Raw genomic sequence first — 27,165 nt, 5'->3', positions numbered from 1 at the left:
AAGGGCATACAAGTCCAAGGCTAACTGAATTCTGTAGAGCAATTAAAGTATGTATCTGTGAATACATGGCAAATGTATAATAACACTCTTTGACGTAAAGAAGGAAACAGAGCTGGGAAACTCTAAGCCTATAAAATTCACTTTGGGGCATGGGAAACAAATGTGACAATGAAGGACTGCAACTCTTAACTATATGCAGTCTCATAAATGCAAAGCTGCTAGTTATCTGTAAAGAGAAAATTAAGTGTTCTTATAATCTAAAACATCATTATGTGAATTGTGAACAGAGATAAGGCCAAGGTCATAATTTAGAAACCTATAAAAAATTGGAAGTTGTGTTTTTCTAAAACTCTTAATTTAGAAAAGGCAAGAAAAGTGAGGTTGAGAGTATTCGGCATCCTTCTGATGGAACAAAAAACATAACATAACTTTTTTTGGCAACAGTTGTACATCACTTCTATCTAGCATGTATTTTGAAACAATTAGGAAAAGCCTGAAAATACAGGGATAATGATAAACTAAGCATTTTCTCTTGACAGAGAGCAGAAAATGGAGATTTTAACTGGATAATACCAAACAAATTCATTGCCTTCAGTGGACCTCATTCAAGAAGTAAAATTGAAAATGGTATGCCTAAAACAGGAGGTGGGGGACACAAGCCCACTGCTTTCTTAATTGATTGTTATCAGTAAGAAAAAGTTTTAAAAATCATTCCTCAAACAGTGTGTTTTTTCCTTGGCTCTTTTTCTTTTATAAGAACCCTGGCAGTAAATTTTAACGCTTGGTTTAATTGTATCTGACCTAGGTGATTATGTTAAAATTCCATTTTCAGTTAGTCTATTTCTTTGTGTTGAACATGAGTTCTGTTTTGAAAGTGTTTTAATATATTTTTTCTGAGTCTTCATTTATTTCTGCAGTTTGAGCCTCACTCTCTTCTTTTTTTTTTTTTTTCCCTTCTTTTTTTAAATAGACTATCCCCACCATGCTCCAGAGGCTTATTTTCCATACTTCAGGAAACACAAGGTCACCACTATAATACGCCTCAACAGAAAGCTGTATGATGCCAAACGATTTACAGATGCTGGATTTGAGCATTTTGACCTCTTCTTTGCTGATGGAAGCACACCTAGTGATACTATAGTTAAAACATTTCTAAATATTTGTGAAAATGCTGAAGGTGTTATAGCCGTTCATTGCAAAGGTATAGTGTAAGAACAATTTATATTCCAAGTGATGCTTATAGCTACAGTTCCTGAGGTATTTTGCGCTATAATTTCATTATATCTAGTTATTGGCATCTCTGCCAAACTGAAACTTTTCCATACAAATTCTTTGTGTGCTTCTGTTCTGCACTTCATCTTCTGATTTTTTTTAAGGTCTAGAAAATTTTTCCCAGCTGTTTCTAAGAACGAGGCTGGGGAAAGTGAGGTTGCCAATATTAACAGCTCTTTCTGCTGGAAAGTGTTTGTACTTTCAAAGGATGCTTTTGAGTGGGAATTTGAAGTCCTGGCAAGGTTTATAGGTTTTCCTGAAGATACAGGGTTAAATATACCAAGTAATAAACTTTCAAAAATATCAGTGCAGCTTTTTGAGGAGATTCCTTATAAAGTATGAGTGTTCTTTCAGAACCACAAAAATCTTTATCCTGCAGAGACCATTTACACTGGCAACCTTGGGCGTGCTCTGAATATCTGTTCCTCCAGAGTTAGACTGCCAAGGAAAAGGTATTCAGAGCATGCCTAATGCAGCTAGTATAAAGATGACAATTTTCCATGGTTCTAGAGGACCTATATTTCCATTCCCACGCCATTTTTAATAGTCTATCAGACACGTATTCTCCACAGACTTTGCCTCACTAGTGTACCTTATGATGCTGTGATTGAAGGAGAAAGGCCTTTTCTTAACCCATTTTCCTGGGACCTGCAAGGACTGCATTTTTGTTCCTGGATCTGCCATCTGTTTGCTGCATGTTTAACAGGATTATACTGTGAAGTGGAAGAACTGGTAAAAACAGTATCTTGACTCTTGGGAAGCAAGTGCATACTCTTACTGTCCACTGCGGTGATAAATTTGGGCATATGGCTTAATTGATTATGGCTGAATATTGAGTATTAGAGGTATAAGTGCTTTGTTTTCATTTATATTAAGATTTTCTTTGCTATTAGTCATACTAATGGTGTTTAGACTAACTTATGTTCCTCAACCTGCTCTTACTCCTGAGAAAGAGTGGAGTTCTGTAACCTGTTCTTAAAGCTGGGCAAGGCATGGAAAGTGCTGTGTGATTGTCTTGGCTATGGGGCTATGCTGAAGATTTTACACTGGTGTTGATCAGTTGATTGTTAAATGAGAGAAGGTGATGTGTGGTTTGACATTCACAGCAAGGGATCGAGGAGAGGAGTCACTTAGCTGGAGTTGTCCTCCTTTCCTTTTGTTTCCCAGGGTAACTGTTTTGAGGGCCATTGCAAAGGAGATGCCTTGTTCTGCAGTACTTTTTGCCTATGTTGGCTGGTACCTAGGCTTGGTTAATGCAAAATTTGTCTTTTCTTTTGGAACTAAAGTAAGAGACTTGTTAGAGAAGGGACTGGAAGAGCAACTGTCTTCAGTGCAGAGTATGATGAATTTGCAAGAAGGTGCTTTGAAAATTTTTGAAAAATACCACCTGTTTTACCCAGTGCCTGAAAACATTCTCATAACTATCTACATATTCATAGATACATAGGTGCATAGATGTAGATAAAGTTACAGATATTTGTAAAGTTGCTGGCTTTGGAATGTTACTTCACTCAAAAAAACTGTGAACAATATGTTAGTAACCTTGTGTATGGAAAAAAAATTGAAAGGTAAGTTGTACTTACCAAGTTGGATCAGTAACAAGTTTGTTTAATAAACTAGACAAGTAAATGTTTGTCCAAGTAACCATGTCTGTAGCTACAGTAGATTCCAGATGAAGATACGTGTATAAAATAAGCCATTATTTTACACAGCTGGTCTTGGACGAACCGGCACACTTATTGCCTGTTACATTATGAAGCATTATCGGATGACAGCTGCTGAAGCTATTGCCTGGATTAGAATAAATAGACCTGGTTCGGTCATTGGACCGCAACAACACTTCCTGTTGGAGTAAGTAAATTGACTATAAATTATTTCAAAAATAGATCTAGTTGTTCTTTTCTTCTTCTTTTATTGTGTTCTTAATGATATTTGATGTTAATTTATTGTGTTTTGGGCTTTTTTTCCTTGCTATGATAGCAAACAGGCAGATCTTTGGACAGAAGGAGATATTTTCCGTGCAAAGTCGAAAGGAAACCGTAAAATCGCCGTAACAAGAATTCTGTCAGGAGTAGATGATATTTCAATTAATGACACGAGAAACAGAAGAACCATCAGAAAGGACATTGAACTGGTAACCATCTGAATATTTTGCTCTTGTAAAAGTTGTCACTGCTCTTGAGAATCTCTCAGGTTTTGAACAAATCTGTGGGCACGCTAAAACTATGTTAATCAGATTCTTTTTCATAGAATCATAGTTTGGGTTGGAAGGGACCTTCAAAGGTCATCTAGTCCAACCCCTTTTTGTTTGAAGAGATATGTGGGGGGAACAGCAAGTATGAAAAATGAAGTGCCATATGCAGGTGAAGTAGGAGCATCCATATCATACTTCAGTCCTTAGGAATTAGGTAAATATTAGAATTTTAAAAAGTACTCACATTTTGCAATCAAAACCACCATGATTTCAGTTTGGATTGTGTATCACTTCATTGTGTTTATTTAAATGGAAGGGATGAAAACTTTTTTTGTCTTTTTGGTTTCTAAGTAGTTGCAACTTCTATAATACGCTTTGATGTTGCCTTTTAAAAAAACAGTGTTGCTATTTTAAAAAGGCAGGTGAAGGAGGGAAATGCTGTACTTGAGTGAAGATTGTATTGTGCCTCAGCAAAGATTTGCTATTTCCACTGTCTTAAAGGTAGACAACCTTCTTATGCATGTAATTTATGACACTTCTTAATGGTTTACAGCTTTAAGAGCACCAAACAGGAAACTGGAATTGTATTTATACAAGTGACTTTTCTTTGATTTTACGCTGCCAGACTTCCCTGTTTGGATAATTCTAACTTGAAGATTTAAGATAAGGTTAATTCTTAAATGTGTGTCTGTATTTTAATCTCTGTTTGCCCATTCCCCCCCGCCACTTATCCAGTACAGTGATGAAGATGAAGCAAACTGTGTAACGCAAGGTGACAGGCTTCGTGCTCTGAAAAGCAGAAGGCAGGCAAAATCTCCAATTGCATCCCCACTAACGTAAGTCAGTTTCTGAAGGTATAAATGCAAGAAATACTTTTATCCTCTTCTTTATGCATACTTCCCTTTTCCCCAAAAAGTTTGTTGCCACGGCTGTTTTATTCATTTAAAACAAGTGTGAGATTCACCGTTTCACTGAAGGCTTGGTGAGCGTTAAGTAGGCAAGAGGACTTGGTTGAAGAACTGCATTACTCAGTTTCTAGTTTTCTGCATTGTTTTTGATTTCATTAGTCTGCACATTACAAGCTCCCATAGTATTTCTGAGTGCTTTACTTTTAGTTTAATCACAACATTCTCGTCTTTCCTGTAGTAGTGTAAAAATGGAAGAATATGACTGTGTGGTGGTGTTTGGCTGAAATAAGGTACGCACTATTTTTTGAAGTGAGTTACCTAAGAGGAAGAGTTGAAAGAAGAATTTTAGCTTCCTTTCATTTCCTCTTCCTTGGAAAGGAACTTTCACTAAATCCTGTGGGTTTTGGGATAATGGCTGGTAGACCTGAAAGGCAGAATGTAGCACTATTTCAGTAAATAAATTCAAAAGGAGTGCAGTTCTGTCAGGGAACCTGGTATACTAATCTCTTTATTTTAGATAAGTACTGAAACACCACCTGTAGAAGAAAGTTCGAAGTCACCTTTGCATCTGTTGTAGCTTGTAGCAACTGTAGGTAGCAAAACTTTCTGTCCGCCCTTAAATAAACTACAAGACAATGCAAGACTTGCAAGACATATCTGGATCTCATTTGATTGCTAGGAGAGGAATGGGGACCCCTGGCTGTCAGATTTTTGGAAATAACATGGCACCAGAGTCACTGACCAAAGGCGACTTGGCTTTTGTTGTGCTGTCTTTCTGTAGGGGATGATGCTGCTAGCTGCTGGCCCTTTTTATTTTTCTTTATTTTTTTTTTTTTAATACCAAACAGTGTCATCAGATTTTCAGAAAAAGTGAGAGGTATGTAGTAAGAATGTGCTGAAGGTAAAAGAATATGTCTTTGGAAACCATCACACATTGCTATGCATGAATTCTGCTTTTGTTTTAAAAGCTTCTCTTTTGTTCATGTTCATCATTTACACAGGCAATCATATAAGAAAAAACAGATTCAGGACAAAGCCTGTACCCAACTGATGTTAAAAAAAAAACAGAACACTTCATCTCAGTTACCTCTAATAGCACAGTAAAAATGAGCTACCTTGCACATTAATTTCTAAGACACATAGTGCCTTAGTTTCCACTTCATAGTATTTTTCATAAAAAAGGTACTTTAAGTCATGTGATAAAGATTGTGAGAGATTGCATTCATTTTTGTTCCATAGAATCAATGTAGACTGTATGGAATTCAGAGCCATTGTCTTAATATACAGAGAGCCTACCAACTCTTAAAATATTAGCCCGTTCATGAAGCATTCTGCAAAATAACTGCTCTAATGAAAACTAGTTAGCTTGTACTTCTGTAGAATAATTGATCGAGAGCTTATAGTTGTGTTTTTATAGTGTGCATTGTGGCATGGGGGGGTTGGAATTTCCCTCCTCCTCTTCTTCTGAGTTATTTGCATGGTTTGCAGCTCGTACTGAAATAATTTGGTAAAAAAAAATGAACGTATAACTCCTTACATTCTTTGTGTTAGTATTATTCAATCAAAATATTGCTGGGAATATTCAGCTGCCATACATGAGTCAGAAGTCTTCCCTAATAAAAGAGGTGCCAGTCTTTTTCTCTTTTAGTTCAGGCTGTTAAAAATAATTAGTCTTGCAGTGAAATTGATTAATTTTATCTAGGCAAACAAAAAGCAGCTTCTAAATCCTGGGTGTAGTCTTATTTCACAGACAAGAAAAAAAAAAGGCAAAATAAGAGCACAGGAAGCTGGGACAATTACAGTCTTTGAGAGCTAGAGGCATTGCTTATGTTAAGTGAAAAGGGATTTGAGTGTAACGTTTCTTAATGTTTATTGAAGTTGGTTGTATAAACTCTGTACGCTTCGATGAAAGAATACTTCGTATATGCTCTAATTAGCACTATTCTGCACCTTTGGCGAAGGATTATGAATTAGCTTTTGCAACTTTCAACACAGGAGGGTAATATGACCCATCATCTGGGTGTTTACATAAATTATTTGTTCCTACATACTTATCTGGCTCTGATCTAATGTTTCCGTATTAAAGCATAGGATTGTGAAGTAGGGTGTATGAATACAGGCTGATCAAACTGCTTAAGAGGTGGCAGCAAGTGGTCAGAGATGCACTGCTCCAGCATGCACCTACTTTCAAAGGAGTGATACAGGCTTTCTTTGAAAAAGATGACTAGTGAGGATTTCAGAAAATCTGCTTTGATTCCAGCAACACGTGGATATTACATTTGGCAATTTATGGTTGCATGGATTGTTACAGTCATCGAAAGTAAGATGCTTGGCAAAGGTTGTAGGGCAACATGCTTTTCAAGAACTTGACACAAGCTAAAATGCACCAATAGCTTTTGCTTTTGAATTTTTGTTCATCTCTTCCTCCCCCTCCAACCCCTTTTTTAGATGGCTCCTAGCTATGCTGGTGTCTACACTGTGTAGCATTGTCATCTGGTGGATTGTATGTGGCTCCCTTCTGCCCAGCCTGCTATTCTGTCTAGATGGTTTAAGAACATAGTAACCATCAGGACCCCCTGAGAGAGCCACTGTGTAAGTGTCCCATTCCATTTCTCTACAATAGCTCACACTTTCTGCCTAGTTTGTCTCATAAATGCATGTTTTCATATCATGTTTCTTACTGGCTTTGCTGCAAGAGTAAGCTGCACTGCTCTGGCTTTGTTGTGGTTTTGTATGTATTATTTGGAATAACTGAGTGATTTTTGTGGCTGGCTTGCAATACAAAAAGGTGCAGAGCTTTTGTACTTATGATAATTTATTATTTTCAAGCCTTTCTTCTCTGCATGCTCCTGCTTTAAAATAGTATGATCCTATGTTTGCATATTGCAAATGAAGATACTAGCTCCAGTTTTACTTCAAAATTCATGAACTTGCAAAGGAGCTTAGTTTCTGAAAGGATAGTTTTACTCACATGAAATGCCAGGAACTAGAATTTTTTAGAAATGTCAGTAGATCTTTGTTTTTACTAAGAGATATTAGTATTACATGCTGTAAGAGGCAGTAAAATGGGATTGTTCTTTTTTAACATAACAGTGGATGAGGCAGGTTACAATGTTAGGTCAAGGCTCACGTGTTTACCCAGCTAATTTGGTTTCATCTTCTTTTATGCTCACTTTATTTCTTTATAGAGCTTTATGAGACTAGTTAAATCCATTCTTTCTGTTACTTGGATTCAGGAGCTGAGTAAAACATTAAAAACATATTAGTTCCTTGAGTACAGTTTTCCCTCTCTCTCCACTCTGCTTTTGTCAGAGTGGCTGCAGTGATTGCTGTGCATGAGTTTTCATCTGTCAGTCAAACAAAACTCCAGCAGTGTGGAGAACCGCCAGGAAACCCAAACAGGAACTTTTTTGCTCAGTACCGTGTCTTCCTGGAGCTGCTCAGCCTCACTACCCTCAAATTGAAATGGTTACTTTGGGCGAATGCTTGAAACTTCAGTGCTCTCAGAGAAATAAGAGGTCAGAAAAAGTGTTTTGCACAAAACTACTAAGTAAGAAAAGGCATTATCCCCTGGCAGAACATTAAGGTTAAGAGTTTCTATCTTTATTACCTTTGGCCTTGCAACATTTTTTCCCACACTTTTTAAAAGCATGGTAGTGTTTCTGCTAAAGTAAATGACTTAATCACTAAAGAATGAGAACTGGGGGACTTGTGGACAACTTACGTTATCATGTTAGTCTTAGCTGAGGTCATCTTAATCTGTTCTTTGGGAGGGAAAGGGAAAAAAAAAAGAATAGTGAAGATCATTTGAGTCTGGTTGTTTTTTTTTATTTTTTTTTCCATTGGTACACAGATTTCTGAAATAACATATTTAAATGAGAGCTTGTTTTCAAAATTTTACACCAAATGTAGCAGGATTTCTTGTCTCAGTGTTTTCCAGAAGTCAGACCTGAGATTTCTGAACTCAGACTAAAAAGCTAAACTTAAAACATGGGTTAAAAAAATGAAACAATCTATCCTTTGTTTTCCTGTACTGTAAGATCAGTTTCACTCAACTATCATCCTTCCTTTCTCTTACGGTTTTTGTGTCTGTCTAAAAGCTCCCTCGCTAGAGGGAAAAAGGCTGATGTTGGTACATGTGTCACTATTCAAGCAGTCATACAATATGGGTTTATATCCGGGAAGAGAAAATGCTTAAGCTTTTTGTAACAACTAGACTAATGTTCTTTCCAGCTAGTGCCCCTTGTGTTTTGAGAGATCAAATTATCAATCGGGATCGTTAATCTCTGTGGGCTAGCCTGGGAGTCCTGTTGGCTGGAGCCCTGTAGACTGAAGAGCATCAGTCACTTGTTGCCTATCGATAACTTGGAACAGTAGTTTAGGAAAACAGCCTGTGCTCCTAAAAATCAGGAGGTGATGAAGGAGAAAGCAATATTGCATTCGACAGACCTCATAAAACAGGTAGCCTTGGCAAGGATAAAATGCCCATCGCAGGTCAGAGAACACATGCTCCTGTGTAACCCCTCTTCCCCTCATCCATCCCTAGGATACTGTAATCATTTTTCTTTTAAAAAGCTTGTTGCGTGGATAGATTTATCTCCAGGATGTATTACTTTGCTGGCATTTCAAGTTTCAGAGGTTTTATCTTGGATTGTGGTGTTTGGGCTTTTGTGTCCTGGTGGTGTGTAAGAGCTGTCCCCCCACACCACTCAGAGTTAAATGGTGAAAAAATGTTGTGAACTATTTAAAAAATGGTGCTACTGACCCAAACACAGTTCCATTTAGGCAGGTTTTGATTTGTTCGGAGGCCAATACGTTAGCTTGAATAAGAAAGTAGTGTATAAACTAGTCTGGTGTTTGTGGAGTATATTAGGTTCAGACCTACTAAGTGATGCTTCCATTACAGATTAACTGGAGATGAAAAATTCTTACAATACATGGATTACCTGTTTTGGTAGTGTGGCTATTACAGTATCCTGTAGCCTGTGTTCAGGAAATGTTCTGGTTTTGCTTTTTTTTTTTTTGCCAATCGTGTTTTATTGGGTTATAAAAATTTTGTGTGCATCAGATGCACTCTCTGCTTGTGTTTCTGGAAGTTGGATGTTGTCATGTACAGCATGACATGCTATTTTACACAAACACAGCAATAAGGTAGGTATCCTGATTTTTTTATGCTGATATTTTGGGAGGATTTCCTCTGTTTTGGCCTCATCTAATGTCCATTATAAAACCTGTTTATCAAACCTCCTGTCAAGTGAGGCTGCTAGTCTAATTATGTTTAATCAAAATTCTATGCATTAAAGATAGTCTCTTACCTTAAACATGTATGCAGTAGCATTCTAATAAAAACTCTGACAGCACTGTTACTGCTCCTGAGCTGGTAATAGTATATTCCGAAGACAGCTCTGGGTGTTCAGCTGTAACAGCATGTCAGGTCATGTACACGTGGGGCCTCGTCTGTTTTCCTTGAGGTGCTATCAGCCTCGGAAGTCTAGAGTCTTAGTCTGATTTAAACGTGTCTGATCATTCAGCAAATATGTTGTTCACAGGGATTTCAATTAATCTTTACCCTTGGGTAGCTGTGTGAAGTTGTGTATCACTGAGATGCAAAAATGACATACCTGCTGAAGAGCAGGTGATGTTAAAGGTTCTGCCATGCTCACAGATGGCTCTGAGCTGATCCCATAAGCCAGCTCCTTTTCTCCCTACACTTTGGTGGAAAACAGCAATCTTGAGATGGTGATATGATTGGTTTGGTTTGGTTTGAAGGTGCAATTATACATGGTGACTATTTTTATAAGTCACATTCCCATTTAGAACCTCTTTTCTTCCTTTGTTTTGAACAGAGAAAAATAAAATTCTGTGGGAAGTAGGGACTGTGATATGTTGAAAATACGAGTATTTAAGTGTTTGTGCAAGATGGTATCTTAACACTTCATAGTGTTTCAGTTCATATTAGATAAGTATATGGGTTTAAGCCATGTATACTGAGCTGCTGTTTTCTAAACTTCTGGTGTCTGGAAAGATTGGACACTTGTAAGAGAAAGATTATAACCATTATATCACATTCCAATAACTTTTGCTTTCTTTTATATGTACATTACATACGTTTTATATAGAGGGCAACGTATATATTTAAGGAGAAAACCTGATTTTTCCATAATTCTGTCTGCATGAACACTGGTAAGCCAGCATGTGCCATGATTTGGTCACACTTATGTTTCAGTGACTAAATGTTATGGGGTTAAGCCAGCTTTATACCTTTCTGTTCAGCCCTGTAAGTTGCTAGTGGCACATATAAAAGGTACAATGCCTGTCTTTTTCCACCACGGGTTCATGTTTAAAACTTAGTTGAAAGTGCAGTAGCGCAAATTTGCTCATGTTGTATGAAAACTGTGGCACTGAAAAGATAATTTTAATATTAGAAATTGTTAGAACTGGTTTACAAGCACAATAGAAGTTATAAAGTGAACTTCCAGGTATTGAACCTTTTCACTTTAGGCATGCAAGGAAAACAGATTTTTTTTTAGAAGAATTTATGTCCTCTACAGAAGTATGATATGATGTTGAAGGTATCTGGTTTTTGTTTTCAGCCTCTCGAATAACTGATACCTCTGACTTTGAATGTGTTTACAGTAGAATTTGCTTTGCATTTCGATAGCCTTGTTATCTTCTCTTGGAGGAAGATAAGACTGTTTGTTTTGGACTTTTGCAAATCCAGTGACAAGACTTTGCAAGTCTGAAACATTAGGAGAGACTTGTTTGAGTAGAAATTTAAAATATTTGAACTTCATTGTTCTATAATCATGTTTGGTAAACAATCTAGAATTATGTGGTAAATAAGGTTGCTGATCAGTTTTACTGCTGTATTTTTGATGAAATTGTGTTACATCTGATGCAGATTCTAATTCCAGTATCAAAACCACATAAAACAATGAAAGCGTAGGGTTTTTTTCTATTTCTGTTTTTGGTGAATATGTTACATGAGTGTGAAAATACTTTATATTTTCTCCCATGTGTGCTTGTCCACTTTGCTCCAAAAGTTACGTTTTATGTTCATATCTAGGATTCTTTGAAAACAGTTGCTTCAGATTATGAAGCAACCAGGCTGCAGTTTGTACAGCTTAATGAAGGTTTTGATTTCCAATCCGATATAATTTGCTGACACAGATGGACTCAGTGAAGCCCCTGGAAATTAGAGTCTAATAACAGCAGGGCAAGAAAACAGTAATAGCTAAGTTACTCTTAGCTCTTAATCTCCAAAATGATGCATAGCTTTTTAGTTGGAACCTTCCACAGATGAAATGACTGGGGAACAGAGGTATAAAATTATGCACTAAATAGATAACTGTGGACTCAATTGACCAGGTGTCACTTTTTGTCTCCGTGGGATCATAATTGCACTACAGGTGAAATACAGAAGATGTGGTTTTCCTACAAACCAGCTGGCTGGTAGCTAAAAGTAGTTGTTTGTATTTCATAGTCTGGAATTATTTTGTCATCAATATAAGCAACATGGGGTTTTTATCTGCCTGTTTAAGGAAATACTCAATATATTGCTCTAGACTCTTCCAGAGAAGCGGTTGAGCACAACCAGCACATAAAGCTGAGTTTTGAGTATGGTGGAGTAATTCTCTGGAAAAGCAAAATGCCAGAATATGCAGTGATTTTCCCACACGACTGCATTTGAAGGGAATGTCTCATGGTTAATTGAAGTAGGTTTAGACTTTGATCTTCACAAATGGAATTTCTTGGGTTTTTTTCTGAATTCCTTTCTGTGTCAGTCTGGAAAATAATGTTTGTTTTTGTTGCATACTTCATATTTTATCATTTTGTTTTGTTACAGTAATTTAAAATAAAATTTCTTAGCTTTTTGTCTTCCAAAAACCTAACAGGAAAATCAAAACCATTAGTGTCACACTCTTTTTGAAAGAAAAACAAAAAACGGAACAAAAACAAACAGCAACAAAAAAAAATACAAACTGCTATGCTCCTAATAAAACAACTTGCATTACCATAATTATAACAAGGATGTTATAAAGAGAAGGATGTGTTTCAGGCAGAACGATTGGTGAAGTCAGCTGATAACTTGTTAGCTCTGCTGCAATTTATGTAATATCCTCTTTCCAGTGTTTTCCTAGAAACTTTCAGGTGATATAATCTTTCTTTTTTCCTACTCTTTCCAGAGTAATTCTGCAGTCCAGTGTTCAGAAAAATAAAACTTCTGAACCTAGCATTTCTGACAGTACAGACATTACTAAAAGAACTACCAGGTCTGCTGCAAGAAAAAACAGTTTACAAAGGTGAGAGTTACCCTCTTTACAGATCCAGTAACTGTTCTCTAGGCAAATACTTTGAGCTGGCGTGTCCATTGCTGACGGGAGCTTTTGCCACAGTTGAACTCCTCCTCCTGGCAATGGGAAATGAGAAACGATTTTATGGTTTCTGTCATGTACTGAGAATATCTGAACCTTAAATCTTATGTCATTTGTTTATGTTGCTCAGTGTTTCAACTTTGAGGATTTTATATTGCAATTCCTGATGTGAGTCAGAATTACTGAAGGTGAGGGTAACAAAAAGGAAAAAAACCCTTTCTTTACGAAACCTCTGCCTGGAGTAAGAGGTGGAAGTCAGTACATGAAGTCAAAACTAAGAGGGATTATTTGATGGACAGCTGAGATGCAGCACCAGTGGAGAGGTGAAGTTTAAAAAATGCGCTTTTATACTGGTATGAGATTTTGTGCTGAGAGTCCAGCTGATAATCTGAACTGAACCTGTTTGTTAAAGCTTAAGGAAATTTTAAATTCAGATGGATTTGTGCAAGAGTGAAAGTGCCCTTTGGCCCAGCAGCACATGGCCACACTATTGCTTTGTTTCTTTGTGTGTGCATGTGTTCCTGCCCCCACTACAGAACCTGTCCACATCATTACCAATGCTGAGCCTGAGAGTGTAGCTTAAAACACTTTCCAAGCAATTTCCAGTGGTTACAATTGACCAGAATTTGTCTTGTGCTTATAGTGAAACACTTTTGAATAGCTCTGTCAGGTGCTGAGGAGACTTTTCTTGGGAAAAGGTGGGAAATAACATAGAAAGGAATTATGTAGCTTGATTTACATGTATCGCTGAAAATTCCAAGTTCTTTTGTAGGTTTTTCTCCACAGAGCTTTTCTTTTCCCTTCCTCATCCTGTTACCTTGAAGGTTCACAGAAGTTATAGAAAATTAACTCTGTCAGGCAAAGAAAATAGTCAGTAATAGTAGACCGCAGGAGATTCTAGTCAGAGAATTTCTAGCAGTGGCTATATGAATTACATTTTTATTTGTATAACAATATGTTAAAAAATAATATTTTATCCTGAAATTAGTGTTTTACTAAAAATCTGAAGTATTTCTCAGGGTTTTCCTGTTTGTTTCGTTCATTTTTTTTCTCAATTTTGTATTATTTTCACCATGTCAGTTTTGGTCCAAGCAGAACTGATGGGATTCTGCGCTCTGGTTTTGTTCTTCGTGCCTCTCCCAGTTCCAAGTTCTTGCAGCACTTGGTAACTGTACACATGCACATGTAACTGAACAAGAGATTTTCAGTTTCTGGAGAACACACCTCCAAGCTGACCTTTTTATTGCGTGAGATGAGAATACCTGTCCTTCGGAGGAAACAGCATCTCTAACACAGAGATCATAGAATTTTCAGTTATTTTGAAATAAATTCCTCAGGTGTATTGCCAGATTTATGACTATGAGGACCAAGTATCAGGTTGATCTCAGACTCCAAAAACTACTTCATATTTTGATGCCTATTAGAAAGAAATTCTTTACAGAGAGAGTGGTCAGGCATTGGAATGGCCTGCCCAGGGAGGTGGTGGACTCGCCGTCCCTGGAGGTTTTTAAACTGAGATTGGACATGGCACTTAGTGACATGATCTAGTAAACGGACTAGAGTTGGACCAAGGGTTGGAGTTGATGATCTCTGAGGTCTTTTCCAACCCAGTCGATTCTCTGATTCTGTGAAACTCCTACCACAAATATTTAATTCCAAATTCTATTTCTTCTAACTTTTGAGGTCAAAGAATTTCAGTCACTTTTTGCTTGGATCAAATAAAGAAACTTATCCTAAAATGTCACAATTTTGGAATTCTTAATGATCCTGTCAGCTGAGAGGGTGCTGGTCCCTTTAAAGTGTATTTTGGTATGACTGTACAATTTCATGGACTTAGAATGCAGTACCTTGATGTTATCACTGTATCACAGTATGTTTGGGATTGGAAGGGACCTCATAAGATCATCTAGTCCAATCCCCCTGCCAGAGCAGGAACGCCTAGGTGAGGAACACGTCCAGGTGGGTTTTGAATGTGTCCAGAGAAGGAGACTCCACAACTCCCCTGGGCAGCCTGTTCCAGTGCTCTGTTACCCTCACTGTGAAGAAGTTTCTTCTCAAATTTAAGTGGAACCTCTTGTGTTCCAGCTTGATCCCATTACCCCTTGTCCTATCGTTCTCTGCCACCGAGAAGAGCCTGGCTCCATCCTCATGGCACCCACCCTTTATATATTCATAAACATTAATAAGGTCCCCCCATAGTCTCCTCTTCTCCAAACTAAAGAGACCCGGCTCCCTCAGCCTTTCTTCATAAGGGAGGTGCTCCACTCCCCTAATCATCTTTGTTGCCCTACACTGGACCCTCTCCAGCAGTTCCCTGTCCTTCTTGAACTGAGGGGCCCAGAACTGGACACAATACTCCAGATGGGGTCTGACCAGGGCACAGTATAGGGGAAGGAGAACCTCTCAATCTACTAACCACCCCCTCTCTAATTCACCTCAGGATGCCATTGGCCTTCCTGGCCACAAGGGCACAGTGCTGGCTCATGTTCATCCTGCTGTCCACCAGGACCCCCAGGTCCCTTTCCCCTACACTGCTCATTAATAGGTCGTTCCCCAACCTATACTGGAACCTGGGGTTGTTCCTGCCCAGATGCAGGACTCTACACTTTCCCTTGTTAAATTTCATTAGGTTATTCCCCACCCAGCTCTCCAGCCTGTCCAGGTCCCGCTGGATGGCAGCACAGCCTTCTGGCGTGTCAGCCACTCCTCCCAGCTTAGTGTCATCAGCAAACTTGCTGACAGTGCACACTATTCCCTTGTCTAAATCGTTAATGAATATATTGAACAATATTGGCCCCAGTACTGACCCCTGAGTCACTCCACTAGATACTGGCCTCCAACTAGACTCCACACCATTGACTACCACTCTCTGGCTTCTCTCCTTAAGCCAGTTTGCAATCCACCTCACTACTCTATTGTCCAGACCACACCTCCTCAACTTAGCTGTGAGGATGCTGTGGGAGACTGTGTCAAAGGCTTTACTGAAGTCAAGGCAGACCACATCCACCGCTCTGCCATCATCCATCCACCTTGTTACATTCTCATAAAAGGCTATGAGGTTGGTCAAGCATGACTTACCCTTGGTAAAGCCATGCTGACTGCCCCTAATAACCCTCTTATCCTTGATATGCCTTGAGATGGCACCAAGGACAAGCTGTTCCATTACTTTCCCAGGGACAGAGGTGAGGCTGACCGGTCTATAATTACCTGGGTCCTCTTCTTGCCCTTTTTGAAGACTGGAGTGACATTTGCTTTCCTCCAGTTCGTGGAGGAAATCTTCTAGGTGTCCTTTTATTTTTCCTGTAGCATTTGGCAAAACCTCACTCATTTTTTTAAGCATCCCTTTGTTACTTTGCCTAAATTTATTTTAATTTCTCAAAGTCTGTGCAGTTTTCTTTACCTCATAGTGCTCAAACTGATTGACCTATTCCAGATAAAATAGATTGCAGGGTAGAGAATAATCATTATTACAAAACTGAGACCATGCCCTAACCAACATCTGTCAAGACCTTGTTGCCTTCTCTGAACTTCCAACATCACTGTGTACCCTTACTTTTTCATTTTCTTGTCTGATATGTTCCAGTGGAAACATCTTGCAGTATTTCTACATTAATCTCATTTGTGGATGCTTCAGATAATTTTAGTCAATTCTTCCTATAGATGGATCACATTTGCGACCCATCCTAATACAGTATAATCTGCAGAGCTGGTTAATTCATTCGCCATTGCATCCTTCAGACTGTTGGAGATACTATGATAGAACATTGCCAGAATGATTTTTCAGCCAAAACAGGCATTTGCAGCTAAAACACTCAATTCTGGCTTTGCAAAGAGAATTTAGGGAATTTCAGTCCTATTGGTAACCATTCACTGCATTTCCTGTGCAGAACATTTTCAGACATCAGGTACCATCTACAAAAGACCAGTACTGGTGGACATAACACATTATATCTTGTTACTGAAATAACACTGCTGTTGATTTGCAAGAAATCACATTACTAGAGCGTTACAGCCTTTTTCTGTGAATGCCCTTATTTCTCCAGTTAGGACATAATTTGCCAATTACTGAGAAGTTTGTATTTTAGGAAGGTGCATGCATCAGATCCAAAAGAACGTGATTCAGTAAGACACAAATGAAAGTCTTTTCCATGTTACCACACATAACAGAATTAGGATTATTTATATAGTAGCTAGTTGATTAGAAATGAAATCTTGAATAGTGAAGGAATTTTGGTAGGTAGAGGTGTTTAAGGGAACGCAGGTGAAGTTATAACGAAAAAATAATTTGCAGTATGGGAGAAAATCTACAAAAACTGTACAGTATAGATTCCTTTACTTCTTTTAACCAGAGAGGTCTATCACAAAAACTAAGAAAGAGGAATATGCTTTAAAAATCTCATATGCTTTTGCTTCGCTGGCAATTATAAAGCAGCCTTCTGCACCCTTGGTTCAACACTGAAAACTACCTGCAGCATTTCAGAGCTTGTCTGTATGTAATCTAAATCTAGCTTTAAAATAATTAATGTTTTTTTTTACTATTTTTTCTACTTTTCCTACAGTCTGATACCTCAGAGGGAGAGAAAGAATAGCAATGCTTTACAGCAAATGTGCTTAATGAAATTATTGTACTTTGAATCCTCTCTTGCTTTTCTGTATGGAACGGAACCTTTCTTCATGTTGTCTGTGATCAGACCAGTCCGTGCTTTCTTTACAGCCAGTGTCACTGTGTTCTTAAGTACAGTGACTTTTATCTTCTGCTTCTTTCTTTGAAGTATCGTTTGCTCATTTTACCTTGCCAGAAATGTTTGTTTGAAAAACATATTGACTACATATTTAACTTTTTTCCTCAAATATGTTTTATTTCAGCAGCCAATCCGTCTCACGGACTAGAACAGTATTGCGTTAAATTTCAAATAAGCAACCAGTGTTGAAGAGGATATTCAGGAGTGAAGGGGATGTGACTAAAGAGGACTTGATGCGATGCAATGCAAGGAAGATAACCTTGGCTCAGTTTTTCAGCAAAAGCAAAACAGGAGAATCTCTTCCATACTTGTAGAATAAAATGAACTGTCACCATGCTTGGTACGCACTTTCCTTATGTGCTAACACTTCCTCAAACAAAAACAACAAAATCTGTGTACATTCAGACTCAGGTGTAAATACTTAAGCTCTCCATTATAAAGAGGGCTTGCTAGTATGTATGATGCATGTGTATAAATTGTGATGGCAATCACTTCGCTGCTTACCACCAGAAATGACCAGACAGTGGGAGCTTTTAAGGATATTAATCTGTGTTGTCCATTCAGACTGGGCTCAAGTCTCCACTTGAGACTGAAAATCAACCACAAAAGCTTTTTTCTTATAGTATTGGTACTCTCCTGTGTTAACTGGCTATTCTTTCTTATTTTGTATGAAGTTTTTTATGAAGCCGCAGTATTGAGTACACAAAGTAACTATTGTCCACCAAAGAGTGCTTTATTTTCAAAGGTTGTGTGGTTTATTTTGAAAAAAAACTAACTATAAGCAATTAACTTGTTTTTAATAGTAATAATTTTTAGTTATTCACAACCAATGGCTATTTTAACTAGTTGTAATTGCTTTAAATCTGGTACGATTTTAAGGAGAAGGAAAAACAGCTTACCATTTAAAGCAGTGCTGTCATATTGAAATATCATTACTGTTTCTTTTCCTATATTCAAGTCTTTTGGGTGAAACTTTAGATTACCATATCTCAAAGGTAAGAATTTTTCCTGGGTTTTATTGGTACACTTGATAATATACGGATGTCACTGTTTTTTAGCTTTGAGACACTTAATGAGTACAGCAACAAAAAGGGGAAAATGAGCTTGCTGCACAACTGAGATGAGTAGTGGAACTCAGGGGCAGGTATAGTTTTTAACATCAAACTAACACTTTAAAACCTGTGGTAAAAAGCAGTGTAATTTTTCAAGGAATCCACCTGAGACTGAAATCTTCATCCACTACAAGACTGTCTTCAAACACTGGCAGCTTTTTTTTTCCCCTGCCACTTTTCACGTTGTGAAATCTCAAAGCTGGCTTTGCGGTGGTGTACCCTTGTCTGCCAATCAAGTGTATAGCTGCATATCCCTCAGACGAGGACTGTTACCACATCGCCTTAATCATGAAACACTTATCAGCTTATTTAGTGACTCTTCCAGTAGAAAATAAAAGAAACTGAGAGCTGAAATGTTAGTGATGGAATAACTCGAGTTTTTAAGGGGATACAGATTACTTCTACAAGGGGGATAATTTTCTTTTCATTAATCTAAATGGACAGGTTCAGTGACTAATTGCAGTCTACATGGTTTAAATAAAAACTGAGCTTTCTGCTAGGGTGGTGATCTGTGAACACCAACATGAATTGGTACTTTGGCTTGAAAACACTTTGTGGCAAGAGCATCATGAGTCGGAGGGGAAGGAGGATGTGAAGTGTAAGCAAGCTTACAGGTGGCATCCATGAGTTTGGGTAGTCAAAATTTGCAAATCTGCATACAAAACCAGAAGAGGCTTGTATGGTGCAAAATAAAGGACCATTGAGGCTCAGACTCCAAATATTTTTTCTTCCTCTCTTAATCTTCACCCTCACCATGTTCTTCTAGATGAAAAGCACCTAAAAGAGAAAGACTGAATTCACCCCAATACAGTGCTTGAAACTTGTCTTTTTTTTTATGTCAGCCACTTGCTCAAAAGCTGAAGTACAGCTAACTACAACAGTACGTACATTGTGCAAATATGAATGTGTGAATTTTCAAAGAAAATTCTTACTTTAGAAGGCAAAAGGGATGAAACTAGTGAGGTGAGAGGGTGAGAGTCAAAACAAGAAAGATTTAGTAATATTTACCGTGTTTGGCTTTGCTTTTGTCTCAGCTGAGCTTCCTCTTTTAGAACCTTTGTTTTTAACCTAAAAGTAATAATTCTATTTCACACTCCTTCCAAACTCCAAACTAGAATTTGCCATTTTTAAAGTAACCAGCAGAGCCATTAGCATTTTCAGGTTCATCAGAAGTAAATTTGCATAAAACAAATGCACAAATACACAGAATAGCAACTCCAGCTAAAGTAAAACTGCGTGTTTGGCATTAATGTATTTCAAGATGCTACTTCCACCACCCAGCGTCTTATGGAGAAACACACAAATATCAAAGGGATTTTACATTCAAACTCTCAAAACACCCTTATATGTAAAATTACCTCATTACCTCATTTTATCCCATCTAATTGTATGGCTTAGTTTGTTCTTCTGAATGTTCAGTATTTTGGCTAGCATTTTTGATATACCATACCAAAGCTGTCTTAAGTACAAGAATGAAGAGAGGGCATGGGTGAGGGAGTCCTTGGTTTCTAAATCTTTTTTGAATTGTGAAGTATTAAGTGCCAAAATGGAACATGTGGCATCAGCTGCATCACCGTTGTACCACAGAGCAGCTGGACAAAGTTATTTCTGCTGTCATCAATAAGTAGTTTTCCCTTTGAAATTCTTTTCCCTCTTTCAAATACATGGCAGATGGATTCTCCCTTGATCTCTTATTCAAAAGTATGCAAGACACTCAAAAGCTGTAATATCTTGGGTCAAACTGCTAACGTCCATTACAGCATCAGTAACATAACTCAGATGTTAACCCAGACCTTGTGGTTTTGCCCCAGTATGACAACAGAGGAAGTGCTGCTGATTTGAAAGAATATATTTGTAGAGACTCATGCATTAAAATTGAAAAAAAAAAAGAAAAATGTGATGTTCACCAGTTTGTTGCACTGCAGTTTTTATATTAATGGTTTGCAGACTGTTTGTCTTGTGTAAACTCATGTACAGACTACCAAGATCTGAAATTCCTTGACTAATCAGTACTGTTCATCCTGATTATTTTTAAATTGTATATTTCTAATCATATTTTTTTAACTTGGATTGACAGAATGGGAGTTTATTTTGCTGAAGGTATTTTTAAGATAAAGCTTCATATTATCTTGTAATATTAAGTAGTTCAATATGCATTTGTGTCTCATTTGAAAATACTGCATATTGTATTTGATTTTATACAAAATATTGAATAGTGAGAATTGTAAACATGAATTGTGTAAAATTAAAAATAATAATCAGAAGTTTGTTTTCTTTTATTACCAGCACTCTAAAAAAATGCAACACAAACCCCTCATATCTATACCACACTGACTCATATGTGCTCTGAAAAATAACACAAGAACCTCAGCTGCCTGAAAACCTTTAATTAAAGTACAAATCCTTAAAACATTTACTTTTCTCATTTCAAAAAGAGAGACCTTCTGGCTCTAAATTTCAGGGGTCTCACTTCAGAAAACAATAGCAATCATATTTGAATTGTTAAGATACTGCTACCCAGTACAAACATGGTTAAGATAGAACAATGAGGTTCTAGTTAATTGGTTTTCTTCCTCTATGATCATGTAGTACTCATTTTTGGAAACAGGCATAATATTAAATACTATATACTTTGATACCATGAAAGTGAAGGCTTCTCAAAAAGTAAAAACTGAATTTTCAGTAACACTTATTTTTGCATAAGAGTTGATGGTGCTCTGGTTTAGTCTTTTTTTTTAAAATCCAAACACAACAGCAGAAAATATTGATCAAGTCAAATACTTATAATCACCCTTGCTTTATCCACATTAAAAAAAATGCAGAATTTTCATACCCCAAGCAGAGCATGTTTGACAAGCAAGGAAACGCTTCGAAGAGATGTTTTTTTGTGTAGAAAGGATCATCTTACAACAGATGAACACAGATTTTTCCGAACTTTCATGGATGTTTAAAAACCACATTTTCCTGACAAACTAGTTGCCTGCTGAAGAGTGAATGATGGGTTTTTGCCTGGGAAAGCTTTGGTTTGTGTACGTGATGTCCAGAGAAAAACACAGTTTAGCCCTATCATACCATCAGCAATTTGAGGAGTTGTGGCACTGGGCAGCGGAGGGCAGAGGACTGAAAAATCCTACAGTGGCAAAGGTCAAATACATGGAGAAGTTAGTGCACTGTGAGAATAATATGCTTATAGCACTTCTAAATAACTCTGATTTGACTCTATGTATCCCCCTTTGCATTACAGTTTCTACATAGCCTATGGGGGAGTAGATTAAAACTGAGGGCTGGTGTTAAATGGGATGCTTCAACCCTAACTCCTTAAGAGTTTGCTGAAGAAGAGATGTTTGCTTTTTCTTGCTTTTGTGTTTTTTGGGGGTTGGTTTCACATGGGTGTGACTGACCAGCAGGCCCCTAAAACGGAATAAGGCTGAGGTGGGCAATGGTCATGTGCTCGTGAAGCTCAGGACACAAGGAAGGTGGCTGTTGTAAAGACAATGACTATCTCAACACAAAGGGGACCAGGATGGGGCAGCTTTTGTTTTAGATAAACCACCATCCACAGCTGAGCAGATGAACTGGTGGTATCAATGCTTCTCCCCAGGTTCCTTAGAGAGAGTGGATGTCTCCCTGAGTGGGCCAGACCAGCATTGGGGGAGTTAATACATAGACTATAAGCCCCAGACAAGTACCAAAACAATTTCTAAGAGAGCAACGGGCTTGAGCTGGCATTGACCTTCCTATTCCTTCCCAGTGACTGGGGACACCCTGCGTGGTGATGGCGAGGATATCACAGGGACCAGTAATGGGATTCATACTGGAATTGTGATGGAACTGAGTACTACAATTGCTGTATTTTGCAAAGTGCAACTCACATGCGTTGTGTTTTCAGTGTACTTTATATCATTCTAAATCAGAAATGCCATGTGACATCAACCATCTTCAAGTAAATTGGGTATTAATCATGACACCCTCCATCCATGAGGCTTCTCCAAGAACCTGGTCCAAGTGCTGGAGCGTGACAAGGGGGTCTGGGGGACAGTCTCTAAGAAGTCTGTCCTTCAAACAGCTCTGCTCCTGGTCTGTGTCCTCCTTGTCAAACTCAGTCCCAGCCCACAATGCTGCTAGAGAATCCATGGCTACAGCAGTCAGCCCAAGCAGCAGCTGCTCTTTTCCACCCTGCAGGAGGGCAGGCAGCGGCCCTGCTGCACACCAGCACACAGACCACTTCAATGTCGCAAGCATCTCCCACTACCAGCTCTCCCAGCTACACCAGTTGCTGCAGACCAGTTAAAGCAGGATAAAGTAGTAAATCCCAAACTCCTTGTGCCCTGCCAGGACAGAGGAAAGCTGACAGGAGAGTACCCTTGGAAGCAGCAAGAAAATCCAAAGTGATTGCTGTAGACAGCAGGACAATTTGCACTGTGGAGGCCCATTCTTACGTGTGAGCTTGCTTTTACCTCCATCAGTGCTTTCATGCCGTTCTCTAAAGATGACAGGGCAGTTCCTTGGTTTTCTACTCAGTAGAAGGGCTCAGCCTCCTATTACCCCTCCTTCAAAGCCAGTTTCTGTCTAGACAAGCTTGTGCTTCTTCTCAAGTTTGAGTTCTGCTATTACCAAATCCATCTTTCATTGTTCTTCCCAAAATGCCATGTTCCTCAGACTGAATCTCTACTCTGTTCTCACAACAGGTGACATTTGTCCTAGTGTCATGCTTCTAGGTGCTTTTTGTCCGTCTCTTCCACACCAACATCATCGCTGTTTTTAAGTGAATTATTATTTAACGTTGGTTTGTTGGGGTTCCTTCCCTTCCTCCCACTGATCAGACCTTTTCCAGCCTATGGTCATCTTTCACTTCAGTGGAAGCTTCATTGAAACAGTTACTAGGTTTTACTTTTCCCTCAATAGCTTCCAAAGTCCAGAGCCTTTGCTACAGACAGGAAAACCTCTGAAAACAGCATTCTATCTATAAGTACCAGAAATACAACCAAAACATTAGCAGGCACAGAATTCCTGGATTATAGTGTGTCTTTTATCTTGCCAGAAGAGAATAAATCCGTACCTTGTTGTTGCTATTTTTACCTTTCAGAAATGCTACCCTGCTAATTCAATTATATTACGCAAAACACAGTATCTTTCATTCAAATGGCAACTGCTGTACAAATCTAGACAGAGGAACTACCATTACTAAAAGCAGAAAGCAGCTTATCGATTCCTGTTAACTAGGTGTAAAATATCATGGCAACAACAAAACACACAATACAGATATTCACACTGGCTACCCAAACAGGGAGAGCAAAAATATTAAGTGCTAGTTTGTCTGAAACATAACGCTGCCGTTAAATGTGACGCAGTGTCTAAAGCTGCTCTGAAGATGCAGCTCTCTGCAACTTTTGTTGCATCACAGCAAAGGCATTTTTTTGCAAATAAAGCCCAGCTGAAGATTTAATGGATTTCACATTAAATTCTAAGTAATAGGCCCAAAGTGTTAACAGCTTCTACTTCTTCCAAGGACCAGAGGTTTTCACCCTCCAAACAAACTGTTCAGTACTTGCTCAGCAAGCTACTGAAAAAGCTCTAATTCCATGCCTGTTATTCAGTGACTGAAATGTACTTTCTCTGTAAAGATAACCCTGTTACACATTCAATTATTGACCCAGAGACAATGAGTCAGTGTTACAAACATATACATGCAGTGTTGTAAGTAATGTATATAGATACATATTTTTATGTGGATGTGTATATATACATGCACATGTGGCTGAGACAACTCTGAAGGAAAAAAAAATGACTTGAACATTATGTAAGAATAACTTTAATGACATAGGTGTACTGGGGCTACAGATTTTGGGTTCGGGCCCAAAGGCTGTACATACCCCCAGACTTGTTTTCACACACAAAAGTGTAACCAGAGCTGAAAGCTCATCTCGCATGGGCTCAATTGCTTAATATTCCTATTTATCAACTGAAGTTTTCTTAACAGGGCTTTTTACTTCTGAGTCTTTTTATTCTTTAGTATTCTTATGCTAACCCCACATATTTGTCTCCTCTTTCCATTAAAGGCACTTTCATATTAATATACTCTTACAAACTCTATACCACAGTACTACATATGATTCAAGCGGACCACACAGCATCAACGCTGTTGTGGAGAGGTGAATTCCTTCCTTTGCAAATGTACTGTGATTTACATTAATCTAAAACTCAAAGCTGAAATGCAGTAGTTTTTCCTAGGCCACTCACTACATTAATCCTAACAGCAGAGTGACCTTTTAGTAGTGCATTAAGGAGTAAGGCAACTAAGATCTGCAACACAATTTAATATCTTCCTAAGATGCATGCCATGTTTTACTAGTGTTTTTTGTATATATTTACACTGGCTACCACTTGCTCTACATGAAGGAGTAAAGCTAAACCAGCAGTGACTGTTTGCAGCAGACGTGGTTAACAGATGCAACTATTTTGGGACCTTAGATATGACAGATGACTGAGATTTAAAAAGTTCTCTTTTCACAGCTAGGCAAAGGAATCATATCACTGTCACCACCTACAATTAATTCCTTCTCTATACTTAGATACTACCAACTAGAGAAACTCTTAAGCCATACTCAAGTCTGACACAAAAGTTTAACACCTAGCTGCTCTATGACACTTTTGGTTTAATAAGCAGTAACCAATTACACTAAACCTCAAAGTTTTGGGGGCTTTGGTTGGCTGGTTGTGTTTATTATCATTGTTATTAAGCAGTCCTAAAATCAGCTTTTTTTTTAAAAAAAAAAAAAACACAAAAAACAAACACACAAAAACCAAACTAAAAACAAAAAACCCCAAACAAACAAAAAAAAATAAAACAAAAAGATAAAAAAACCCACATACAACATTTTTTTTAACAATCTGCTGACCAAACGCTGATTATTCAGATACACTTTAACAAGTCCTTTAAAGCATTCCCCAGAGAAGCCACTTGTAATTCTGTTTTGAAAAACAGATCAAAGTTAGAAGTGTAAGCAGGAACCAGACTGAAAAATAAAACAATCCTTTCAGCCTTCCCAGAGAACAGTCAAAACTGAACCATCTGCATTTTACCAGATTCAGTCCAGCAGAATAACAAGGTTTCAAATTTTTAGTAGAAAAATGAAGGGTTCCTTTTAAGCATTTAACTGCTTAAGGTGTTGGTAAAAGAGGTGGCTACACCTTAGAAAAGACAATGGAAAACAGAGGTAAGCCTTGCAATGGAGCTCCTCACACCTATACATACACTCACCCCTGCAAAAAAACAAAAATTCAGACACATTCTTCTCTGTCCAAGGGGATAAGGGGAACAGGAAGGGAAGAACAAGACCACCCACAGACAAAATAATTTATGTTCCAATAATGAAATTGTCATTTTTTTGGCAGAAATACCCAGACACCTATTAAAATAGCAGCAGCAATTAAATCTTAAACTGCAGCGATTCCAAGTAGTAGCTTGCTCCAACAAGGTGAAAGAGTCATATACATTATTTCATTGAGATCAGTTACTCAAAAAGCAGCAGCATGGGTTCCTCTAACACCTGCACTTTGCTTCTGTACATTCTTTTTTACTACAGGTTGTCAGAGTATCTCTATGCCACTAAAACAAGGTCCTTCTAGAATCCAAAAATCTCTCATTATAGCAAATTGTCATATAAGTAATTCAACAACGTAAGTCCTTTGGGCAGCACTACTTCACAGACCATCTGTTTGGACCACATAGAAAAGAGTCAGTAGCCTTCCTAGGATGATATATCCTACTTGTGTAAAGCCTTACCACTGAGAAAAGAGTTATGTTAAGGTTCTTCATACTCTTGGAGCTTAATCCAAAGCAAAATTGTTGTTTTTTCTTCAAGTGTCGTAACACTATTCACTTGCAGAGGAGACTGCTTAGAAGTGAAATAAGACAAAGTGAGGCAGAGAACAGGAAGAAAAAAAGTTAATATTCATCTGGTTTCTCAGTAAATTGAAAGAATGAGTTCAAGTTGAACAGACATTTGACAACTCCTTTGAGGCCAATAGCTACTTTGAAAATGTCCAGTGTAGTTCTCTTCTCATTTCCTTTCCTTATCGCTTCTGGCACCATCTCATTTCTCTCAGATCCACAAAAACGGCTCTAAGTGACCCTAACTTCCTCCCTGTCAAAGGGGAATCTGGCTCAAGTGAGGAAATATGTCAAAACTGCAATGAAAGGACATCCCACCTCATCCCCAGTGTCTCACAAACTTCTTGGTAAGGCATGAAACATTTTAGTCTGTAGTTAGTCCTGCTGAAATCAAAGCATAACAGTTGAGTTCTGTCTTTAGCTCAAAATTTTTACTTCACTTGCAACATCCCCAAAATAGTTGTAGATTATATCTTGTTACCGAAGCAAGACTTTTAGTCAGTTATCAGTTAAAAGCATCTGTGCTGCCTTAATTTTAAAGATCACTGTTTTGGGTGAGTAAGGTCTGCTGGTTAGTTTCAGGTGTTTTTTTTCGGTTTGGGTGGTGTTTGGGGGAGACGGTGCTTGGGTTGTGTTTTCTTTTTTAATTTGTTTGGCTTTTTCTCCAG

At 38.1% G+C, this 27,165-nt stretch overlaps 1 protein-coding gene across 8 annotated transcripts in view; it reads left to right on the top strand.

The window, feature by feature from the left end:
- The window catches only part of CDC14B (cell division cycle 14B), a 57,108-nt gene that overhangs the window by 28,882 nt on the left and 1,061 nt on the right, over positions 1 to 27,165 (top strand). Inside the window, exons 8-14 of one of the 8 annotated variants that reach the window (XM_082074922.1) lie at positions 540 to 627; positions 971 to 1,201; positions 2,985 to 3,123; positions 3,253 to 3,406; positions 4,202 to 4,302; positions 12,561 to 12,677; positions 17,619 to 20,867. In XM_082074922.1, the coding sequence (XP_081931048.1) occupies positions 540 to 627; positions 971 to 1,201; positions 2,985 to 3,123; positions 3,253 to 3,406; positions 4,202 to 4,302; positions 12,561 to 12,677; positions 17,619 to 17,655 (867 nt within the window). In that variant the 3' untranslated portion in view covers positions 17,656 to 20,867. Of the gene's footprint in view, positions 1 to 539; positions 628 to 970; positions 1,202 to 2,984; positions 3,124 to 3,252; positions 3,407 to 4,201; positions 4,303 to 6,822; positions 6,967 to 12,560; positions 12,678 to 17,615; positions 20,868 to 27,165 lie in introns of those variants that run through there. The other 7 variants (XM_082074921.1, XM_082074925.1, XM_082074924.1 and 4 more) reach the window with 7 other exon arrangements.

This window comes from Streptopelia decaocto, assembly GCF_964273445.1.
Source record: "Streptopelia decaocto genome assembly, chromosome: Z".
Classification (NCBI taxonomy): Eukaryota; Metazoa; Chordata; class Aves; order Columbiformes; family Columbidae; genus Streptopelia; species Streptopelia decaocto.
The sequence above is the reverse complement of the archived record's forward strand: the minus strand, read 5'-3'. Positions and strand labels throughout refer to the sequence as shown.